Below are 21114 nucleotides of genomic sequence, written 5' to 3'. Positions count from 1 at the left end.
CTTATGCAGGGGGTCGGACTCGATGATCTATTGAGGTCCCTTCCGACCCTAACATCTATGAATCTATGAATCACCATATACTAACACCACTTGCTGTTCTCATTGGGCACAACAATGTCCAGGCGCAGCTGCCTTCACAGCTTGGGATGGTGTGATTGACAGAAACAGTCCCCACCAAGGCTAGGATAGCCATGGCCAGTCGGTCCTGAACATCACTGTGATGCAGCTGCCACACACTTGCACAGCACGTAGGTGAGAGTCTCTGCCTTGTTGCCATAACATCAGCACCTCTTGTCATGGTTCCCATATTGGACAGCAGTACTGAGCAGCAGGCAGTTGAAGTGGATGTGGTGGATGAAGCACCAGTCCGTAAACTGTGTGAAACTCCTGCTGGGCATGAAGTGCTTGCGCTACATTTGATCATAGCCAAAAAGGCCAAGATGCTGATGGGAACTCACCATTAGGACAGGCTAGTGCAGCCCAATTTGAATAAGACACATGATTGTACCCATTGAAAAAAAAGTCCCCCTCACCACCACCTCTTTTTCAAATCAAAGTGAGCCATTACATTGTATACATTTTGGCTTCCTTTTCATGCCCACAGTTGAGCTGTGCCTCTCTTTCCTATTTTGAATTATTCCTGTTTCTTCACCAACTTTAAATGCTTCACAAACATCATCAAAGGGCACCAAACAGTTAACCCAGAATACCTCTGTTGCCCCCTCTCTCAGCCTGGCACATAAGAAAAAATGGCTGTGCCTTCCATGAGATGAAGCTGGTCCAGGTTTACCTGTGCCTCATCTGCATATAAATTTTGGAGTATCCCAGGATTCGTGACAAAAACACCCAGTTCCAGTCACAAGCAGGGGGTAATTAGCACATGGCTCCTTCATCGCACATACTGACACACACACATACTGAGCAGTACTGAGCTATGAGTTCACCATGGCTTGAAATGGTGTTGACTGGTGGGGACCAGCCCAATGAACAATGTGGTACATCACAAGCCTTTGGTTTTGGACTAATATCATGCATGGTTTGTACTATATATAAGTAGGTGCCAAAGTGCTGCTCAAAATTATGTTTATGAAGTACCTGTGCTAAAACATACAGTAGGTTCAAAGAAATGTAACATGAATCAATGAGTCAAGTGCATGGGATGAGTCAAGTGCATGGGCACTATATGCAAATTGCTACAGCCATGTTTAATTTCATGGCCATCATTTTCAAATCTGCTCGTCACTTCCATGTGCTCATGCAGAACAAGTTCTGATATTAAGGGGAGCGGGAAGGGGCTGCCAGGGGAAAAAGTTGGGGAGATGCAAAGGGGCTACCTGATCCCCCAAATTTCTCTTCCCTGCTGTAGCTGGGAGGGTCATCTTATAACCAGGGTCATCTTCTATTAAAGTGAATATGGTACTTCTTAACTCCAAAGTATCTCCATCAGTCACAAATTACCCAGATAGCTACTAGCAGCAACTTGTAATTTATTTCTTTAGGGGCCAGAATAGCATAAAATGGTTCAATGTTCAATAAGCTTCCTTTCTGAACATATCCTCCTTCAGCTGCAGCCATTGATTATTGGGCACATGTGATAATACTACTTAATGTGTCCAAGCCTCACGAATAACAAGTGGTAACAAATGTTTACTGTAAGTCACTGTAGGGCCTAAACACTACAACCAGATTCCCTACAGAGCTAAACTCTGTTCATACATATAATAAAAATATAGTCTCTGTTCCCAAAATGTTATAATTCAGTAACATGAGAATGAACAACAGGCTGATTAAAAACAAAAGAAGCTATCTGTGGGTACAGGGAGTACAAAGCATCAGTTACACAACTATGTTTAGCAGTCTCTAATTGCCTAGATCAGTGGTTTTCAACTATCATTTGCGGACCCCTAAAAAATTATGAATGGAGATGTGAACCCCCTCTGAATTGCAAGTGTGGGTATTTACATACTTCTGATTGACCATAGTTATCTTTCGTGGATACCTTAGACAGTCTGTGGACCCTCAGGGGGGGTCCATGGACCACAAGTTGAAAACTGCTGAACTAGTGATTTCTATATTTAGTCACAAAGCAGAAATATACTCAAGCTAGTGCCTACTAGCTCATGATAGTAGCATGTCCAGATCAAAAACAGAATTCTCCCACCCATACATCCAGTCTATTAGATTCTGGTTATATGAAAATAAAAGTCAATTTTTTAAAAGTAATTTCTCTTTTTCTATGTCCTACTGAACTACTGCACGGTAAAACTAAAAAATACTTTGAAAAATTGTAGAAGAAAAAAAGGGGGCAACCTGAACACTATGTACTCTCAAAGGTGCCAGTTGCTGCAGTTTTGCTATTCATGCCTTTGCTGTTTTAAAAAGGGTGCTCTGTGTGAGGCTGGGAGAGTTTCACCAAACATATTTTTGTATAGAAAGTATGTGGAGATTTGTCAGGAAACTTTCTAGTGGCTTTGGAGAAACATCAGTTTAGATTCCACCCTGATTTCCACCATATTAGACGACAGAGGATTCATCAGCATGGCACGAGATCTTCATGGAATGGCTGGAGAAGATCTGTGTGGCAACTTTTATCCAAGTCTAATTAGCATAAAATGAACTTTTCCACCCACGAGAACTTGTACCAGGCTCCAGTTCTCCTGTGTAATATGAAGTTTCATTTCTACCTGGGAGAAATTTTCCAATCTTTAAATTCTCCTTTGCCTGAGAAAGGGTGCATGAACCCTAAAGCTTGCAAATAAAGAATTTTTTTTGCAAGTATCTACTTGGTTTAATACAAGTTTTCTGGCTGCTTTTGCCTTTAGGCCAACATGGCTACAACTTATATTCCTGAAACATGGAAGATATCGCAATTAGGCATTTTTTAAATGAAAACTTCATAATTTTACAAATAAGAAGCATAATTCAACACCCTGAGACCAGGATGCAAATAACCCTGCTCCTGCCTTTTGTTTGAGCCAAATTTGCGTATCTGCAGAGCAGTTTCACCACAACAGAACTTCCTTACCCAGGAAAATCATTCTATCACCAGTCCTCCTGTGCAATATGAAACAGCTTAACAAGAAAGAAGCAAAATTCAACATCCTGCTTGCCATCAGGCACCTTTGAGGTAATAGACTGCTCCAACTTTTATCTGAGCCTAATTTGCATAAAATGAACCTTTCCACCCAGGAGAACTTATACCATTCTTCAGTTTTCCTATGCAATATGAAGTTTCATTTCTATCTGGGAGAAATGTTGCAATCTTTGCATTCTCCTTTGCCTAAGGAAGGGCGCATGAGCCAAAAAGTTTGCAAATAAAATTTTTTTTTGCAACTATCTAGTTGATCTAAAAGATATTGCCTCTACCACAAGATTTGTGATTATTTTTGCCTTTAGACCATCACGGCTACAACTTAGATTCCTCTTGTTACACAGGGATTTATGTACAACTGTTGAATTCTGTTTGCTATTAAAGACTCTCAGTGAACATCTTTATCAGACTACAAATTCCATTCTCAATATAGGTTTTCTTAAATGTCTCTGCTGCCTTTTGCCTCTATATTGGGCTAAAAGCATTAAGTGACAGGATCTCTTGCAACTAACCCAGGGCTGAAAAAATTAGGTTTGTTAAATTGAAGATTGACCACTCCAACAGAACACAATTGGACAAGGAGATGGCTATTGCCTAAGGTGAACTGTTTTTTTTCCGAGTCTGAATTCTAGCATGAGTCTAGGAGGAAATGCAATGGATCACCTGATGAGGGGAACTCTAATTATCTGACGGAACTGACCAGGATGTCACTGGACTTATGGGAATAGAGATTATAAAATAAAGAATCTCTGCAGCTATTTTAGAGGAAGATTGGGCAGGGGAACTGAAAGGATCAACTGGAAAGCTAACAGACATACAAACGCAGCTTTTTAAGAACATGTAATGTAAACGTATGTATTTCCTTCTGTTATGATGTGTCCCTTAGAGTGCCTACAAAGCTCTTCCAACATGTATGCATAAGCAACTATGGGTACGAGAAAAAAGGGCTAAGGTAGAAGGAATCATCACTGGTTTTGGGGATTTGAAGCAGCTGGATTGTGAGGTCAGATTTTCCACAAAGAGGTCAGATGAGAAGTCCATGCCCAAGAACTGTGCCAGACAGGCCCAGGAAAGAGCTAGTGCTGCAGCTCTTGGAAGCACAATGGCCAAGTGGGGTAGGAACAAAGACAACAGTATGGTTATGGCACCAGGACTGAATAATAATCAGTGCTGAAGTTTCTTCCGGCCAGAAGTCCACTAAGACGGGAGACATATTAGAATAATAGAATAAGAAATCAGAATAAGAAACAAAGAAGCAACGCGGGTTTTTAGCACCTATCCTTTTGTTAAATGTTTTGATCATAAGAAGTAAATAGAATTATTATGATGAAAGCAAAATGATAATAAAGTCAGATTTACTTAGACTACATCATTTTTTTATTCATTGTTCATGCAATAGGAAAAAGGTATCTAATATACTCACTTTTTTCATAAATAAATTAAGATAAGCAAAAGTCTGAAAAAGCCACATCCGTTAAATTTAGAGTTTATTGTTACTTTGTATTTTTCCAGTCTTTTACAGAGCCTTAAATATTTCCCATACAAGACTAATAATCAGGAACTATTTATGAAGAGCTAGCTACTGCTATCTTTATTTTCAATATGCAAATTGGTAAATCTGCTTTGATTGCACCTTACCTGCTGATCTTCTGTCCAAATATTTTCACCTTAGCCAGAGGAAACAGGATTGAAAGCATTTCATAAATCTAATGTTTTTATTCCTTTCATTTACAAACAACAGGTTCCCAGACAAACTGTCTTATAAATGTTAAGAGTTAAGAAGCTGGAATTCAATGAATCCAAGAGAATGGGAAGGAATGAGCTAAGTAACTTTTAGGTAATATACGGGCAGTCCTCGGACTTGCAACACACTTGCTTCCTGAAAACCACATCTTAAGTTGAAACGTTGTAACTCGGAACCAATTTTCTCATAATAAACAACGTTATAAAATGGGGGATTGGTTCCTGAACCAAGGCCCAATACCCTATTTTCACCAAAAATACCCCAGAATTTTGTACTCGACCAATTACAGATGAGTAATAGCTACATTAATGTATTCATATTGTAAATAGCAATCACATTGATTTGGAAGGACTTCTTGAGGTGACTTTGCTGGACTTTTTGAAAGGCTTTTGGTTGGACTTTTTCAAGGGTTCTTGGCTGGAGTCTTCTCAGGAGTCTTGGCTGCAGATTTTTCTGGAGTCTTGTCTGCTTTCTTAAAGAAAGTGTCCAAGGACGTTTGGACAGACGTTCTCCAGGGAGATGAGCGACGCAGCAAACTTGTTTGCTGATGTGGCGTCACATTGGATCAAGCGTTGTAAAGTCGAAACTGACGTCATAAAGTTGAAACAGGGTGTCAATTTATAAATGTTGTAATTGCAAAACGTTGTAACTCAAAGCGCTGTAAGTCGAGGACTGCCTGTATTTCAAATTCCATTTGTTTAAAGGAGTGTATTGTAAAACAAAAGTCGCTTTCTAAGCCACATTAGTAGCTTTACTTGGGTCCAGTCTCAGCTGGAGTACTGTGTCCAGTTCTGAGTACCACACTTTAAGAAGGATGTGGCCTGCCTTGAGAGAGTTCAGAGGAGGGCCACCCTCTTGGCTGGAGGGGAATAGGGCAGGCCCTATGAGGAGAGGCTGAGGGACCTGAAGCTGCTCAGCCTCAGCAAGCGGAGGCTGAGGGGGGATTTGGTGGCTGCCTACAAACTCGTAAGGGGAGATCAGCAGCAAATAGGAAGAAGCCTATTCCCCCCAGCAGCACCTGGGGTGATGAGAAACAATGGCCAGAAGCTGCTGGAGAATAGGTTCAGGTTAGAGATTAGGAGGCACTATTTCACTGTCAGGGTAGCTAGGATCTGGAACCAACTTCCTAGGGAAGTGGTCCTCGCTCCTACCTTGGGTAAATTCAAGAGGAGGTTGGATGAACAACTGTCTGGGGTCGTGTGATCCCAGTGTGTGCTCCAACCAGTGGCAGGGGGTTAGACTAGATGATCTATTCAGGTCCCTTCTGACCCCTAAGTATTGTGAAACTTAAAAGTAGTTGTCATGAAAAATAAACGTATTTAACGATGCTCAGGCAGGGGCAGATCCAGAGGGGGTGCAGTGGCACGACTGCATCCTCCTTTTGGATTACACTGCACCACAGGGGCCCCCAGGGACTTTTTGAACTCCATAAAACATGTAAAAATATTCCCTCTCTTCCCCTTCCTGCTCAAAGACAGGCCCCTCCCTACACCTTCCCTACCTAACTTTCCCAGCTAACCCAGGGGTGGGAAGCACCAGAGCCCATTGAGCAGGGGCTGGGCTCATCTAGGGACAGGAACAATAGCAGCAAGGATGGACAATGGTTCCCCTTCCCAGGCTTGCTCCGAGCAAGGAGGGGGGGAACTACTCTCTCATCACTCTGTTGCCACTTTCCCCTCCCCAGCTGAGCCCAGCCCCTGCTCAGCCTGGCTGGCTCTGGAGATTCCCCACCTGAACAGTGAAAAAAGCAGCAGTCAGGGGAGTTGGGGGGGGAGCTGCCTGTAAGCAGGAAAGGCAAAGTAGGGGAGATTTTCACCTGCTTTAGGGTCTTTAAAAGTCTGCCTGCACTAGTGCAGGTAGAAGAGCCTGGGAGCAGGAGGTACAGCCATCCCTACAGTGTGGCTTGTTGCTTTCAAACCCCACTTTGGGAAATCGTGGATCTGCCCCTGTGCTGAGGCATCTAGGATTCTGGAAGGAAAGGAAGAGGAGGGGAAGGATTAGGACTGGGCCCTTGGCTCTTGGCTTCCAGTGCAGGCAGGATGCAGCAGCTGCCCATCTGACTCAAGAAGCAGCCCAGCTCCAGCAGGATCAGGTTCTCAGCTGACTCAGCAGGTACAGCTGGCTGCTTGCCCAGTGATCTCAAGATGGAGAAAGTGATGCCTCTGTGCATACTGGCATATTCCCTCCCCAAATTACTAAACAGCAGAGAAAGAAGTTGTGCCCATATTTCCCCAATAAGTATTTCTTATCACTCAAGGTAGAGACAGCAGCTGTCCGGATATCTCAGCCACGTGCAGAGCACTGCCCAGAGCAGGAGCAGGTGCTTCCTGAAATTTGAACTCTGTAAGTTCCCTTTCCCATGCAGCTGCAGGCTCTTTATACTAGAGAAAAGCTCTGGAGAGCAATGGAAGGAAGTATCAGGCAGACAATCCCAAGGGGAACAGGTGGAGAAGGCGGAAGACACATACCTCTCATGTGAGCTGCCTGTTGCAGAAGAGAAGCAGAAAGGGAGTCTCCAGCTGCCACGGTTCATAGGCTGCAAAAAGATGCTGAATGAGCAAACAGAGCCAAAGCTGCTGAAGCTTCAGGGAATGCAAGGCACAGCATACAACCAGCGCAGCTGGTGATGTTAGGTACCAGTACAGGTCTGCTCCACACAGACCACTCCTTCCTGCCGAGCACAACACCACCCACCCTATGCAACCCCCTTAGCCTTGGCTCTACCACTGTGCACAGCACTCAACCCTCTCACATACCTTGAGCCTGCACACACACCTCTGCACATGTCCCTCCTAACAGCCTGGCTCAGAAAGAAGGGTCGAAAAGCACAGGTCTAGGATCAGGCCCTTACCTCTCACAGATGGAAGGAATGGAGGAGGAAATGAACAGGGGTGCCAATTATCACAACATATGGTAAGTTACAGCTCTTCCTTATTCCTGGTATTTAATTCTTAATGTTAATACTTAACATTAAAATAGGATGATAATATTTCTGTTTCATATTTTACCTATTCTTAATTGAAACAGTCAATGTGGTTTACAGAGCAGAATCACAGTTAAAGGTGCCCAATTCTTTTTATTCTTTATTGCTGCCACTTATCCCATTAAAGCTTTATGGTTCCTTTTAACTAAACCAAGGGGTCATAATCTTTCTGTGCTTTTTCTGGTTTTAAGAAACTATTTTTGTGAGTTATGGTATTAAAGTGACCAACATTTTTCAGGCAGAGATTGGTTATATTGAGCCAAAGCAGCTATTTATAATCTTCATAAAATATAAATTGTACATTTTTCAAAAAATTTTACATTTTCAAAAAATTTTTGCATTGCAAAAATTTTTACTCTGTTTCTTCGGCATTTAACTTGGGAACATAATTTACATTTTGAATATTGAACTCACTTCCCGAATATTACTCCCAAGGCAAGGTTTTAAGAATCTAAACAAGAATCACAATAAAGTGCACTTAAAATATACTCACAATGCTACATGGACAGCAAAAAAAATTACCAACAGATTAGACTGTACAGTGTGAAATAACCAAATATGCAAGAAGTCCAGATTCTCTGCACTGAGTGCAAAATCTAGTATTGTACATTTACTTCTATAGAGGAATTACTCCATGGGAACAAACAGATGGGAAAGTTAAAAAGTTTTCTGTGCTGAGAGCAAATTGAGTTCACAGCCTTATGTGTTTCATTCACTTGAGGGGATACATAGCTAAAAATGGTCAGAAAACAGAGAGAAAAGTAAAATGTCTGATTTGAAGAGTTATACAGAATATGTAAAAGCTGAAAGGTGGAATGAAATCAATTCTTACACAGACCACTATAGCTATGACTACACTACAATGAAAGTGTTCTCTTACAGCAGGAAAACAAATCTACATTAGTTATCCTGCTATAAAATCCTATGCGAGAAAGTATCTGTAACTTTAGTATGAGATAGCTTGTTATCAAATAGTGTGTTGGCATTTTCTATTTACCTTGCTGCAAAAACGTACCACCTTGTTTGCAGCCGGATTTTACAAGAAGCAAGAGTTTAACAGATATCTTTTATTGAACCAGCTGTATAGCTGGGAAAGATGTTAGACAAAATTAAAGTGTCCTTCTTCGGGTCATTTTACAGGAATAGATATCTAATGCAATTTATTTTATATCATTGTAAAAATTCATCCTTTTTTGGCAGGGAAAACTAAAGCTAACAGTATTCAACACAATTTTTTTATCTGTAGTAAGATAAATCAGGTGTCTAAATACACTTCTAAAAACATTAAATAAAAACAGGTTTATTTCCAATCAAAAAGAAGGATATACTGAGGAAAAGGTATGGACAGGCCTGTTTCTTTATGATTTTACAGGGTTTTCAAAAGAGTAAAAAAGTTGTAAACTTCAGTTTCATTCCAACTTATTCCATAGTCTAAAGTTTTATGTAGGAAGTTCAGTTACATAGTTCTACAAACTTTTTTCTGTTTTATTGAATGATATAAGCATTATGCTGATCATTAATTAAAAATATAATATCTAGTGTATTTACTTGAATACATGATGACCCTGATTATAAGTCAACCCCCCCAATAATTGGATGCTATATATGGAAAATTTATAAATTTGTTATAATTTCCCAGATGTAGAATCTAATTCTTGGAGGTTTGCCTTGAAATTGTCCCCCTTCCATTGCTACAGCAGGGAAAATAAATATGGGGGGGGGGGGCTGTCAGATAGCCCCTCTGCCTCCCCCTACCCAATTGCTTCCCCCTGAAGCCCCTTCTTTATCTTCCTCTTGTCTCCCCAAGCACATGGAAGTGAGGCACTAATTTGGAAAAAAATGACCTTGAAAAAAACATGGTTGTAGCAATTTGCATATAGTACCCATAGGCTTAAGTCATCCAGAATGAATCCATTTGACCTGTTTTGCAACTGCTGCAAGTTTTAGCACAGGTACTCCATAAACATATTTTAAAGCAGCATTTTTTAACCTACTTATATGTAGTACAAAACTGTGCATGATATCAGTCCAAAGCCAAAAGGCTCATGATTAACCACATACTTCATTGGGCTGGGCCCCACCAGAGTCAACAGCATTTCAAGCCATGGTCACCCTACAGCTCAATGCATGCAACACTGTTCAGTGCATGTGCAATGTTGTGTGCAGCACTGCTCAGTATATATCCAGATACCCTCCACAGGGGATCCATGTGCTAATTAGCACCCCCAAATCACAACTGGAACTGGGTGTTCTTGTCATGAGTCCCAGGATCCTCCAAAAATTTATATGCAGATGAGGCACAGGGCAACCTGAGCCATCTTCGCCCCATGGACGACAGGGTCACACTAGTCGTATGTGACAGACTGAGAAAGGGGGCAACAAAGGAGTTTGGTATGAATCGTTTGGGACTCCTTTGGTTCATAGATGTAGGGTTGGAGGGGACCTGGGCAGATCATTAAGTCTGACCACCCGCCCTGGGCAGGAATGAATACTGGGCTCATATGACCCCAGCTAGGTAGTTATCAAGCCTCCTTTTAAAGACCCCTAAGGTAGGAGCCAGCACCACTTCCCTTGGAAGCTGGTTCCAGATCCTGGCCGCCCTGATTGTGAAGTAGTGCTTCCTGATGTCTAGCCTGAAACTACTCTCGATCAACTTGTAGCCATTATTCCTTATTACTCCAGGAGGTGCTCGGGGCAACAGGGTCTCACCCATTCCCCTCTGGTTCCCCCTGGTAAGTTTACAGATTGCCACTAGATCTCCTCTCAGCCTTCTCTTGTGAAGGCTGAACAGGTTCAGGTCCCGTAGCTTCTCCTCGTAGGGCCTGCTCTGCTGCCCCCTGATCATGAGAGTGGCCCTCCTCTAGACCCTCTCGATGCTGGCCACATCCCTCCTGAAGTGCGGTGCCCACAACTGGACACAGTACTCCAACTGTGACCTGACCAGTGTCACATAGAAGGGGAGGATCACCTCCTTGGACCTGCTCATGATGCATGACAAGGTGTGGCTAGCCTTGCTGACCAGGTCCTCACATTGGTGGCCTACGTTCATTTTACAATCGATGACTCCAAGATCTCTTTCTGCCACAGTGCTTTTGAGAAGGGAGTTCCCCAGCCTATAGGTATGCTGCTGGCTCTTTCCGCCCAAGTGCAGTACCCTGCACTTGTCAGTATTGAATCCCATCCTATTCACATTCGCCCACACCTGTAACCTGTCCAGGTCCAGTTGTATCCTGTCCCTCCCTTCTAGCATGCCCACCTCACCCCAAATCTTGGTGTCATCAGCGAATTTGAACAGGATGCTTTTCACTCCCTCGTCCAAGTTGCTAATAAAGAAATTGGACAGTACGGGCTCGAGGACTGAGCCCTGGGGGACTCCACTGCCCACCTCCCTCCAGGTCAAATATGACCCATCCACCACCACTCTCTGGGTGCGGCCCCCTAGCCAATTTGCAACCCATCTGACTGTGTAGGCATCAATGCCACAGCCACCTAGCTTTTTAATGAGAATTGGGTGAGAGACAGTGTTGAAGGCCTTCCTGAAGTTAAGAAAGACTACATCCACTGTGACACCTGTGTCCAGTGATTTTGTGACCTGATCGTAGAAGGCTATCAGGTTGGTCTGACAGGACCTGCCCTTGATGAACCCAGGCTGGTTGCCCTTGAGCATTCTCCCCCCCTGCTGGTCCCTCACAAGCCTTCTTCCAGTCTTCTGGCACCTGGCCAGAGCACCATGAGTGCTCATAAAGCCGTGCCAGAGGCTCCGCAACAACCCCCGCCAATTCCCTCAGCACCCTAGGGATTTGAACATGTCCAGCCCCCACAGAATTTCCCTAATTTGGTCTTTCCTGACCCTAGGCCTGGCAGAGTCACTCCTGAATCTATCCTGAATCCTGGTGGGGGAGATGTCCTGGTCCCTGCTCAGAAAAATAAGAGGCAAAGAATTTGTTAAAAAGGTCTGCTTTTTCATCTGGTGCAACAACCAGATTGCCAAGCGTATCCTGCAGGTGCCCCACATTGCCTGGTGCCTTCTTTTTATGCCCTATGTATTTAAAAAGGACTTTTTGTTGTCCGTGATCCTTGTTGCTAGCCCTAGTTCTGTCTCCACCTTAGCCTTCCTAACAGCCTTCTTACAGACTTGCGCTATGGAGATATAATCCTCTTTGGTGATAGCCCCCCACTCCCACTGGATGTACACCTCCTTTTTGGCTTTCAGACGTCCCCGACTGCCTTTGGTGAGCCAAGGGGACTTTTGAGCACTCTTGCCCGCTTTGACTCGCATTGGAAGTGTCACCCCTTGGGCTAGGAGGATCATCTCCTTAAGGAACGACCACTCGTCTTGGACACCTAGTTCTCTTAACTCTCCAGGACTGCAATGCATCTCCTACCAATCTCCTCAACTCGTTGAAGTCGGCCCTCCTGAAGTCAAGGGCTACTGCCTTGCTGCAGGCCCTTGACCCCTTCCACTGGATGGGGAATTCCAGTAGGCAATGATCGCTATCGCCCAGGTGGTCGAGAACCTGGAGTCCCCTCACCAGGTCGTCGCCTGTGGCCAGGACCAGGTCCAGCAGGGCATTCCCCCTAGTGGAACTGTGCACCTCCTGGGTTAGGTGGAGGTCTTGTATCTCAGCAAGGAACCTGTGAGCGGTCAGACCTGGCTGACTGCTCCGCCCAGCAAATGTCCAGGTAGTTCAGATCACCCATGATGACCATATCACTTGACTTAACTGCCTCCATGAGCTGACCTGAGAATTCCCAGTCCAGCTCTTCCCCCTGGTTGGGTGGTCTGTAGCAGACCCCCACCATTAAGTCCCTTTCCCTGCAACCCCTTGTATTCTGACCCAGAGCACTGCACCCTGCCCCTCCTCTGACCCCTGCTGATATTTGCCAAGCATTTAAGGATGGCAAAGCAACAGGAAACACTGGAAATGGAAAAGAAACATGCAGCTCAGCAGTGGGAGTGAAGAGGAAGAAGTTGGACTGTATGCAGTGTAGTGGCTCACAATAACTTGAAAAGGAGTCAGCAGTAAAAGGGACTGTGCTCAGTGGGCACTCCTACCTAGTTTAGTCAAATGGGCTGCACTATCCTTCTGATAGGTTCCCATAAGAATGTTTGCACAATATAAGCTATGTACTACATACTCACGTTCAGTGCTGGTTGTATTTAATCAACTTCAGTTTGTTTCCATTACTGATCACATGCTGCTTTTAGCAGCAGTTCAAAGATAGACAATGTATTTAATGTGGTTTCCTTGTATGTGAATGTAAGACAAGGGGCTTTTCCCCTCCATGCTGATTGGGGGAAAATCTAATCTTGTATTTCAGTAAATATGGTACTTATTTATAAATTATATTTTATTACCCTGAAGTGCTATTCTCACCTGACAGTAAAGTTAACAGCAATACTTATATATTTTAAATTGGTCAGAAGGTTTTCAAGGTGTTTTTATTGTTTTCAAATAGGACAGAGAGCAAACCTGCATTTTCCCCATACCAGGTTAGTGCCACAATGCCCAAACTATGAAATCAGGTCCACTCTCAATGGTTTAAGGAAAACTTAGTTAAGTATATTAATGGTAATTAACCAGGGTATGCCTTGTGGTCCTTTTAAGGGTGCCATGGGGTGCCACAAAATATTCACATTTTTTGGTGCGCAAACATGTATCACAGGATAAACCCAGAGATTCCAATTAAGAATTCACAGTCTGACCTGCTATGATCTTTGAGTCCCTTGCAACAGAAGAATTACTCTAGTATTTCTCTGTAGTCAAAAAACAAGCAAAAACTAAGAGCAGATATTTTCCAACGGGTGCCTTGAGTTTAAACAAGTTGAGAACCACTGATGTATACAATGGAGAATAACTCCATCAGGACAGAACGAGAGAGAAAAATCCCAGTGGTTAAGGCACTCCCCTGGTATGTAAAAGACCCAAGTTCGACCCAAATTCAATTCCTTGCTCTAAAACAGGCCGTGTAGGAATTCACTCTCTTCCCCTCTCTCATTACAGATCCTCAGGGCAGTGATCAGCACGGTTTTCTGACAGTGAACTAGAATGACCGAGTTCAAATCAGAGGGGGTTGAACGCAAGGACCCAGGACTTCTCCCCACTGTTGCAGCAACACAGTATAGTGCAGCAACAGGAGAATGAAGCCCTATCCTACTGAACTCCACCAAAGCCTCCCAGCTCCATGAACCAAATCCAATGGGGACTGTGACCCTGTCTCACTTCTGACAGCAGTGGAATGGGTAAAGAAGGGAATGTATTAGCAAACTGTAATGCTGTCCTCAAAAACAACAACTATAATTTCTAAAGCTTACATACACATTAGTTTTATTCAGATTTTAAGATGTATCAGTAAATGTATAACATACATAATGGTCTACAGGGCTATAATTTAATTCCAATCTTAGGACAGAGCACCAATTTCATGGATTTAAAGGGCAATGCAAGGAATAGAAATATAACTACATTAAAAGCAATTCAATTCTTCAAAGTGCTAACATGGCTGGTGGCAATTATTCAGAAAAGAGTAGTAAGAGTGACAATATTACAGTGAAGCTACACCACACAATCTGTGTTCTGAAAAGGTAGAAAATTCAAAGAATATCTTTAAAGAAAGAATCACTGCATCCAATAGCAAAGAAACATTTTACAAAATTAAATTAAAAAGAAAACTTATCTAACACAATCTGCCACTTGGTTATGTAAAGAAGTAATGCAACAGGGAGACAACTGTTGTTCAGCAAGCCTAAAAGCTTGCGCCAGTATTTTAAGTTCAATTTGTCTTGGAATTTTTTATTAAATCTATTAGTATATTTAATAAGCACCAATCTCACTTTTTGTAGTGAAAAATATCTTGAAACGCTGTATAATAGTCCAGTGTTTCATGAATTTAAAAACTACGCAATCTTGCTTTGTCATAAACTGTCAGCTGCCTGGACTCCGCATTAAGAAGTACAGTAATGGTAAAACAGTAGAGTTCTTTATCACACACAAGAACAGTAGATCATACCTAAACAGAAAGATATTTCTAGATACAGTTGTAAGACATCATTGTTATTTTGTATTTAATAGCATTTATGAATGTTAATAGCCATGATCAGTAAGGTTTTCCTTCAAAGGTATTACACGGGGACTTCTGTAAGAAGCTACAACCACAGAAAAGTCCTGAAGTATACAGAGTTTGGTAAAGCATACATACAGAAATATTTGAGGTGAAAAAGATACATTAAAAGCAATAACATGTACAGAAACAGATACTTGCAATACCTTCATATTAGATGCCTCAGTTTCCAGTTTTGTAAGATGATTTGAATTGTCCTCTAATTCCTGTCGAAGGTTTGAGTTTTCCATCTTTAGTGCCTCAACTTGCTTTAACAACTGATCATATGAAGCTGCAGCCATCCTGGGCTACCCTTGGACCTAGAAATGTAGAACTTTTTTAGTTCAACCGTTTTATGGGAAACAAACAACCCTAAAGTTTGAACCCCGTTCAACACTTCATTTTCATCATTTTAATAAAAGTGTTTTAAATTACTACAGTCAGTTAGACAAGCTCAAGACGCACCTAGACGGTTAACAATTTTTTTACTTAGTAAAATTAAAAACATATCAAAGAAACAAATTGATTTTGGCTTCTGATATAGCTAGGAAATGTAAGATGACACTTTTTATTCAGATAAATAATGAAGCATTCACTGACACAGGAGCTGTGGAAGAAAGGTAAGAAAAAACAAACAGGAGACAGACAAAGAAGAACAACTTAAAATACTGGTTTTGTGAGGACAATGCTAAAAAGTAACGGGAACAGAAGGAAAAACACTCTAGGTCTTTGGAAAATTAAGAACATTACCTGGGAGAATCATATCTTATACCAGGGCTGTCCAACTGGTGGCCCTTGGGATGCATGCAACCTGCAAGCCCCTGCAGCTGTCTCTCCCTTTGCCATACAGTGGTGGAAGGGCCACATGCCACTGGTGCTGCTCAGGGGACAGGGGGGGGCCACACACAGCTGCTGTCCACACTGTGGGGAAGGGTTCCCAGTGCCATATGCGATTCCACTCATGCCAAAGCAGGACAGTCTTGCCTTATACAACTGGAGAGTTTAAAAGATGTAGTTACTTAGTATTTACACTATGCTCATCACTATGGTATTTAGGCACCTACACTATACACAAGAGGAAAGATGTCACCCAAAGTGGGAGGAAAGCCACTCTGGATAATAGTCTTTAAGTACAAGAAGAGAAAAAAAAAAGTTTGTAGTTCAATCTCTAGTCTTAACCCCCCACCCCCAACCCAACAACCACTTGTCAGCTGTACCTGACAGATGCTAACTAGACTACCTACAAATCCTACAAAGTCAATGGTTGACGCAGATGTTCAGCAACCCTTAGATATGAACGGGTCAAAGGAGAATAGCAATACAGCTATCATTTAGGCACCTAAATATACCAACAGTATCAAAAGAAACAGTAAACCCATGCAAAGGTCTTACAATTGTAACAAATGTAATGAAGATAAAAATAAAGATCTGTAACATATTTACAACAAGACATGGGACAAGACTATGTGGCAGGAGTTACTATTTTTAACTAACTATTCTTAAAATCAAAATATTATTTACTCTACTTCTCTCATTTTTCTGCAAGAAAAGAATTTACCAAGTGACAGATTAATTGTATTACTCTCACTTTTGTTGATAAAGTACTTTTGATTAAGTATTACCAATTACAAATACAATTTTCAGTAATCTTTATTTTTGGAAAAGTAATAATATCTGACACAGACCAATAAACAAAATGTGGTTCCAGCTCAGCACAGCTTTTAATCCATTATGAAACAGCAGAAAAGTGTGCATTTTTATTTATCTAAAACTGCATGCATGCATGCAATAGTCAAGATTACTACATGGAAGAGCTGTGTCCCTAAGATTCAGCAGTACTAAGTATTTTAAGTAGGTTAAGCAACTTTGAAATACTGCATGATGGGAGTTATTAACCTCTCATTCATCCGTCATTCAGTACGGAGACTACTGACTCAAGCCCTTCATACATGCACATGCAACCTTGCCATTATAGTAACTTAGCTATCAAAGAATGGCATAAGATATTTTACCTACAACTTAATCTTGCAAACTCTTGATATTCTTTTCTCTTTTGTATCACTTGCTTCTAGTTATGAAGCAATTATTTTGGGAATTACCACAGATATAACATTTCATGTTTGGAGCTGTGTTCCAATGATTTTCTGCAATACACTGCCAGTTTTTCAGTACTTTTTAAAATATTGTATATCGTATGTCTGCAATTTCTGTATGCCCTTTCACTGAACTTTTGATCTTTTTTGTGACAAAGTAAACTACTTCCTTGTATTTGGTCTGTTTTTATGGGTAAATTAAAACAAATTATATCAGATTATATATAACATTATCTAAAAAGCTAAATTATAGCTGTTAAATTTAACCTGTTGAAATTCTGCTTTATCTATCAAAGTTTAAACTAAATAAAAATATAAAACCAATACCAACATCACAAAAGCAGCCATGAGACAATGATGATGTATATTTGCTAAACCACTTATTATACACAATACAAGTATCCTTTATTTCACAAAAACTAAGCAGTGGATATTTTGTAAAGGACTAACATTTGAAAATATAGCTGTCACAACCCAAAGGGTGTGATTTTTGTTTTTGTGTGCTTCGGCACTGCTAAATTGTCCCCGCTAAATTATAGCTTCCTTGCACGGTGGTGTTTTCTGCTGCAAAAGAGAACCCCGGTGCAAGGGAGAATTTCCCGCCAATTTGAAGCTTTCTTTGCAGGGTGCATTTCTTTGTTGCAGCACAGAAATGCTCGTTGCAAAGAGTTCCCGCCATTTGTATGCTAATTCGAGTCCCATTATTGGCCAGTTCTAAATTATTCACACGTGGCGGCTAGGGATGGGCTTGTTAGCCGTATAAGAGGCTTGAGTGGTTTCCGCCCAAGTTGGAGGACTCCACGAACACTGGGAGGAGGAGACTTCACACTGTGTGAAGATCTCTAAGCGCTGCGGATCCTTACGGACCCAGTGCATTTCAAGCAGGCAACAGAGGTCTGATCAGCCTCCAGCCTCTCCCCGTCGCCAATAGATTCCTAGACGTATCCCTTCCTGCGCGAAAAAGAACCGGACCCACAGAGCCTAGCAAACTTTGTGTGAGTTTATTCAGAGCTCTTTCGGACGAGTATTTTCTTCGGCTGACACGACGGGCTCGCGTGTTCAGAGCCTTCAGCCGGATTGGGCTAGAGTTCACGAGTCTAGAACTCTTGTCCGCCTCTCTTCTTTCCTGTCTGTAACCGCAACTTGAGCAAGTTTTCAGCCTGCACCACTGCCATCTCGGTGTAAGTAAACAATCTTTTAAACTACCGATACACGTTTGTGCCTAATTCCAGCTCGAAGGCCTTCCCTCTCCGACCCAGCGTGCCCGGACTGCTGGCCACAGCCTGCGTGCAGCGCGGAAAAGGGCTTGGGTCACTCCCGGCCCGCACAATAGCTAAATCAATTTTCTCATATGGATATTAAAAATTCAAACCAGAAATACCATCAAGATGAATATCTATTTTTTTTTTTTTTTAACTGTAACTATGTTCTGCTCCCATTATAAGTAACAGAGACAGAGAAGAGTAGATCATTAAGCTTTCACAAAGTTAGTCCCAACATTTTTTTGTCAACCACCCCAATCCCTTTCCTAGAGAGAATGCTTCATAAGCAGGGAGTACTGTTTAAAGACAGTCTGTACATCTCTACCAAAAATCTGCTAATACTAGGATAGGGCACCAAATATTCAGAAATCAGATTCAAGGAGCATTCCAAGCACTTTCCATCCTTACAGGGTAGCTTATTTCTCAATAAACATGTACTCCAAAACTCTACCCTTCTTAATTTTGTGATAAGGTGTTGGTGCATGCATGCCCATATTTGGAAGTAACTGGCATTTTTTGTTATTTTTATTGTGAAGATGGCAATATTTAGTATTTTGCTTAAAGCTCCAGCTATTGCTGTCAAGTAATTATATGAGAACCTGAGCATTGTTTTTTAAAACCTTCTCTTTGTTTAAAGTAAGCTTTTATACCTCAAAATGACAGAAATAAAAGCCTAAAAATAGGAACACAGTATCACCTAAATGTTCAAAAACCAGAACATTTTAAAAACAGTAAGATTTTTATCATCTCATGATTTCCCATATCCCTTCTCATGATTTTACCATTCCACCATATCTATGAAGTCCACAAATAGAGAAAAAGAAATAAAAACAGGGCTCTAGTATAAAACATTACAATCCCATGCACTCCACGTTCTTTTGATTAGCAGAGCTCAAAACTTCACAGAAAAGAGACTATTAAAATATCCACTCACTGGTATTATAAATGTTTCAACTCACCACTACTATAAATCTAGTAGTTTCCACTTCCCAGAACTGGTAAGTCTCCACAGGCTTGTGTACTATACGTATCACAAAAAGAAAATTTGCATCCCAATTGGGGATTACTTCTCTTCATGTCCATTATGGAGGGGCTACAGATTACTGTGCATCTGCCAAAAGATTGCTACATGGCTTGAAACATTTGCCCACAAGGACAAGACCTCCTAACCAAGGATGAGAAATAGCCACATTGTCACACCTACAAAATTTTACTTAAGGGATGTATTATTCACTTTTCTCTAATGAACTGCATTATTTTGAAAAACTAATGTCCCAGATATACACTGACAAACCACTACTACTAATAAAGGTAGAGCTCAGATGTTGCTAAACATAATAGCTAACAGATCTCTTCACCAAATAACCAACAATGTAGCAAAGGCTTTATACAACAACTGGTCATACTAAATAATTTGCATTAACAGTTTAAATTAATAAAGGGATAAAGAAAATACATCTGTTACTAAGCAAATTAATAAACTAAGAAAACACATTTTTAAAGTCCATTGGACTCAAGCACTCAGAGCTTCTAATATGGGAGACACTTGAAATTCTTTTAAATCAATGGTACAGCAGTTGCCAAGATGCAGCACCTTAAGAAAGAGGAAATCTAGTAGGAGAGGGCTCCAGACTCACCTAGCTTAATTACTACCTTGGGATATTCATAATGCACAGACAGCCTCCAAGTTGGAAAAAGGCATTGATTGGGAGAAAAAAACAACAAAAATGACACTGAGCTACTGTGCTCAATTTTGGGCTCCACACTTCAAGAAAGATGAAAATAAACTGGAAACAATCCTGCAGAAGGCAACAATAATGATTAGGGGGAAACATGATTTACAAGGAAAGTTTGAAAGAGTGGGATTACTGAATCTGGAGAAGAAAAGACTGAATGGGGATTCTGATACAAAAAAAAAGGGTGACTAGGAAGAGGATGGTGATATACTCTGTGGCCTCCTTTAAGGAGGAATAAGGGTCTTAAATTGCAACAAAGGAAATTTAGAGTGAATATTAGGAAGATTTTTTTCAAAGTATAAGTGAGAGTGATTTAGAACTGCAACACACTGAGAGAGGTTGTGGAGTCTCCATCCTCAGAAGTTCTTACTAGCCAGTTATTCAACCTCTTGGATGAGACTGTTTAAATCGGCGATTCTAAACTAGCGTGCCAAAAGAAACCCGTGGTGCTTTGATATCTTTTTAGGGGTGCTGCAGTGCCAGGGAGTGTTAGCACTGTTAGTGTGCAAACACAATTCACAAGATTAACTCAGAGATTTCAAACAGGAAACCATAGTGTAACAAGTATTCTGACACGCTGCAGTCTCTCTGACGTCTCTGCAACAGAATTGTTCTATTATTTTTCTGTAGTCAAAAGAGGAGCGAAAACTAAGAGCTGGCATTTTCCAAGGGTTGCCTTGACTCTAAAAAGGTTGAGAACCACTGGTTAGAGATGCTTTTGTCTTCAAGAGGTTTATCTGATCTAGACCCTCCCTCAGGTCTTTCCCAGCCCTTCTTTTCTATGATTTTATGTTCAAGAAAGATTAATTCAAACTGGAATTGGTACAGAGAAGGGCTACCAGAATGACTAGGGAACAGAATGTCTATCCTGCAAAAGAAGACAAGGAACTTCACTTTGTTTAACTTAGCAAAACAAAAAGAGTGGCTATAACTGTACTCTAGAAATACATCATGGGAACTAAACACTAGAGGGAGAAAAGCTATTTAAGCTAAAAATACAATGACAGCAAAAGAACAGATGCATAAAAACTGGTCAATAATAAATTCAGTCTCGAAATCAAAATAAAGAGCTTGGACCATTAGAAGAGGGATATTCTGGGACAG

General features: G+C 41.4%; 1 protein-coding gene across 8 annotated transcripts in view; it reads right to left on the bottom strand.

Moving 5' to 3' along the window:
• The window catches only part of APC (APC, WNT signaling pathway regulator), a 163516-nt gene that overhangs the window by 99467 nt on the left and 42935 nt on the right, over nt 1-21114 (bottom strand). For 3 of the 8 annotated variants that reach the window (XM_025207075.1, XM_025207073.1, XM_006026173.3), the window contains 2 exons: nt 15670-15912; nt 15087-15239 (listed from right to left, as the gene is read on the bottom strand). In XM_025207075.1, the coding sequence (XP_025062860.1) occupies nt 15087-15221 (135 nt within the window). In that variant the 5' untranslated portion in view covers nt 15222-15239; nt 15670-15912. Of the gene's footprint in view, nt 1-15086; nt 15240-15669; nt 17123-21114 lie in introns of those variants that run through there. The other 5 variants (XM_025207076.1, XM_025207077.1, XM_025207078.1 and 2 more) reach the window with 3 other exon arrangements.

This window comes from Alligator sinensis, unplaced genomic scaffold (genome assembly GCF_000455745.1).
Source record: "Alligator sinensis unplaced genomic scaffold, ASM45574v1 scaffold225_1, whole genome shotgun sequence".
In the NCBI taxonomy this organism is placed as follows: domain Eukaryota; kingdom Metazoa; phylum Chordata; order Crocodylia; family Alligatoridae; genus Alligator; species Alligator sinensis.
Note: the sequence above shows the minus strand (reverse complement) of the source record. Positions and strands in the feature narration are given on the sequence as shown.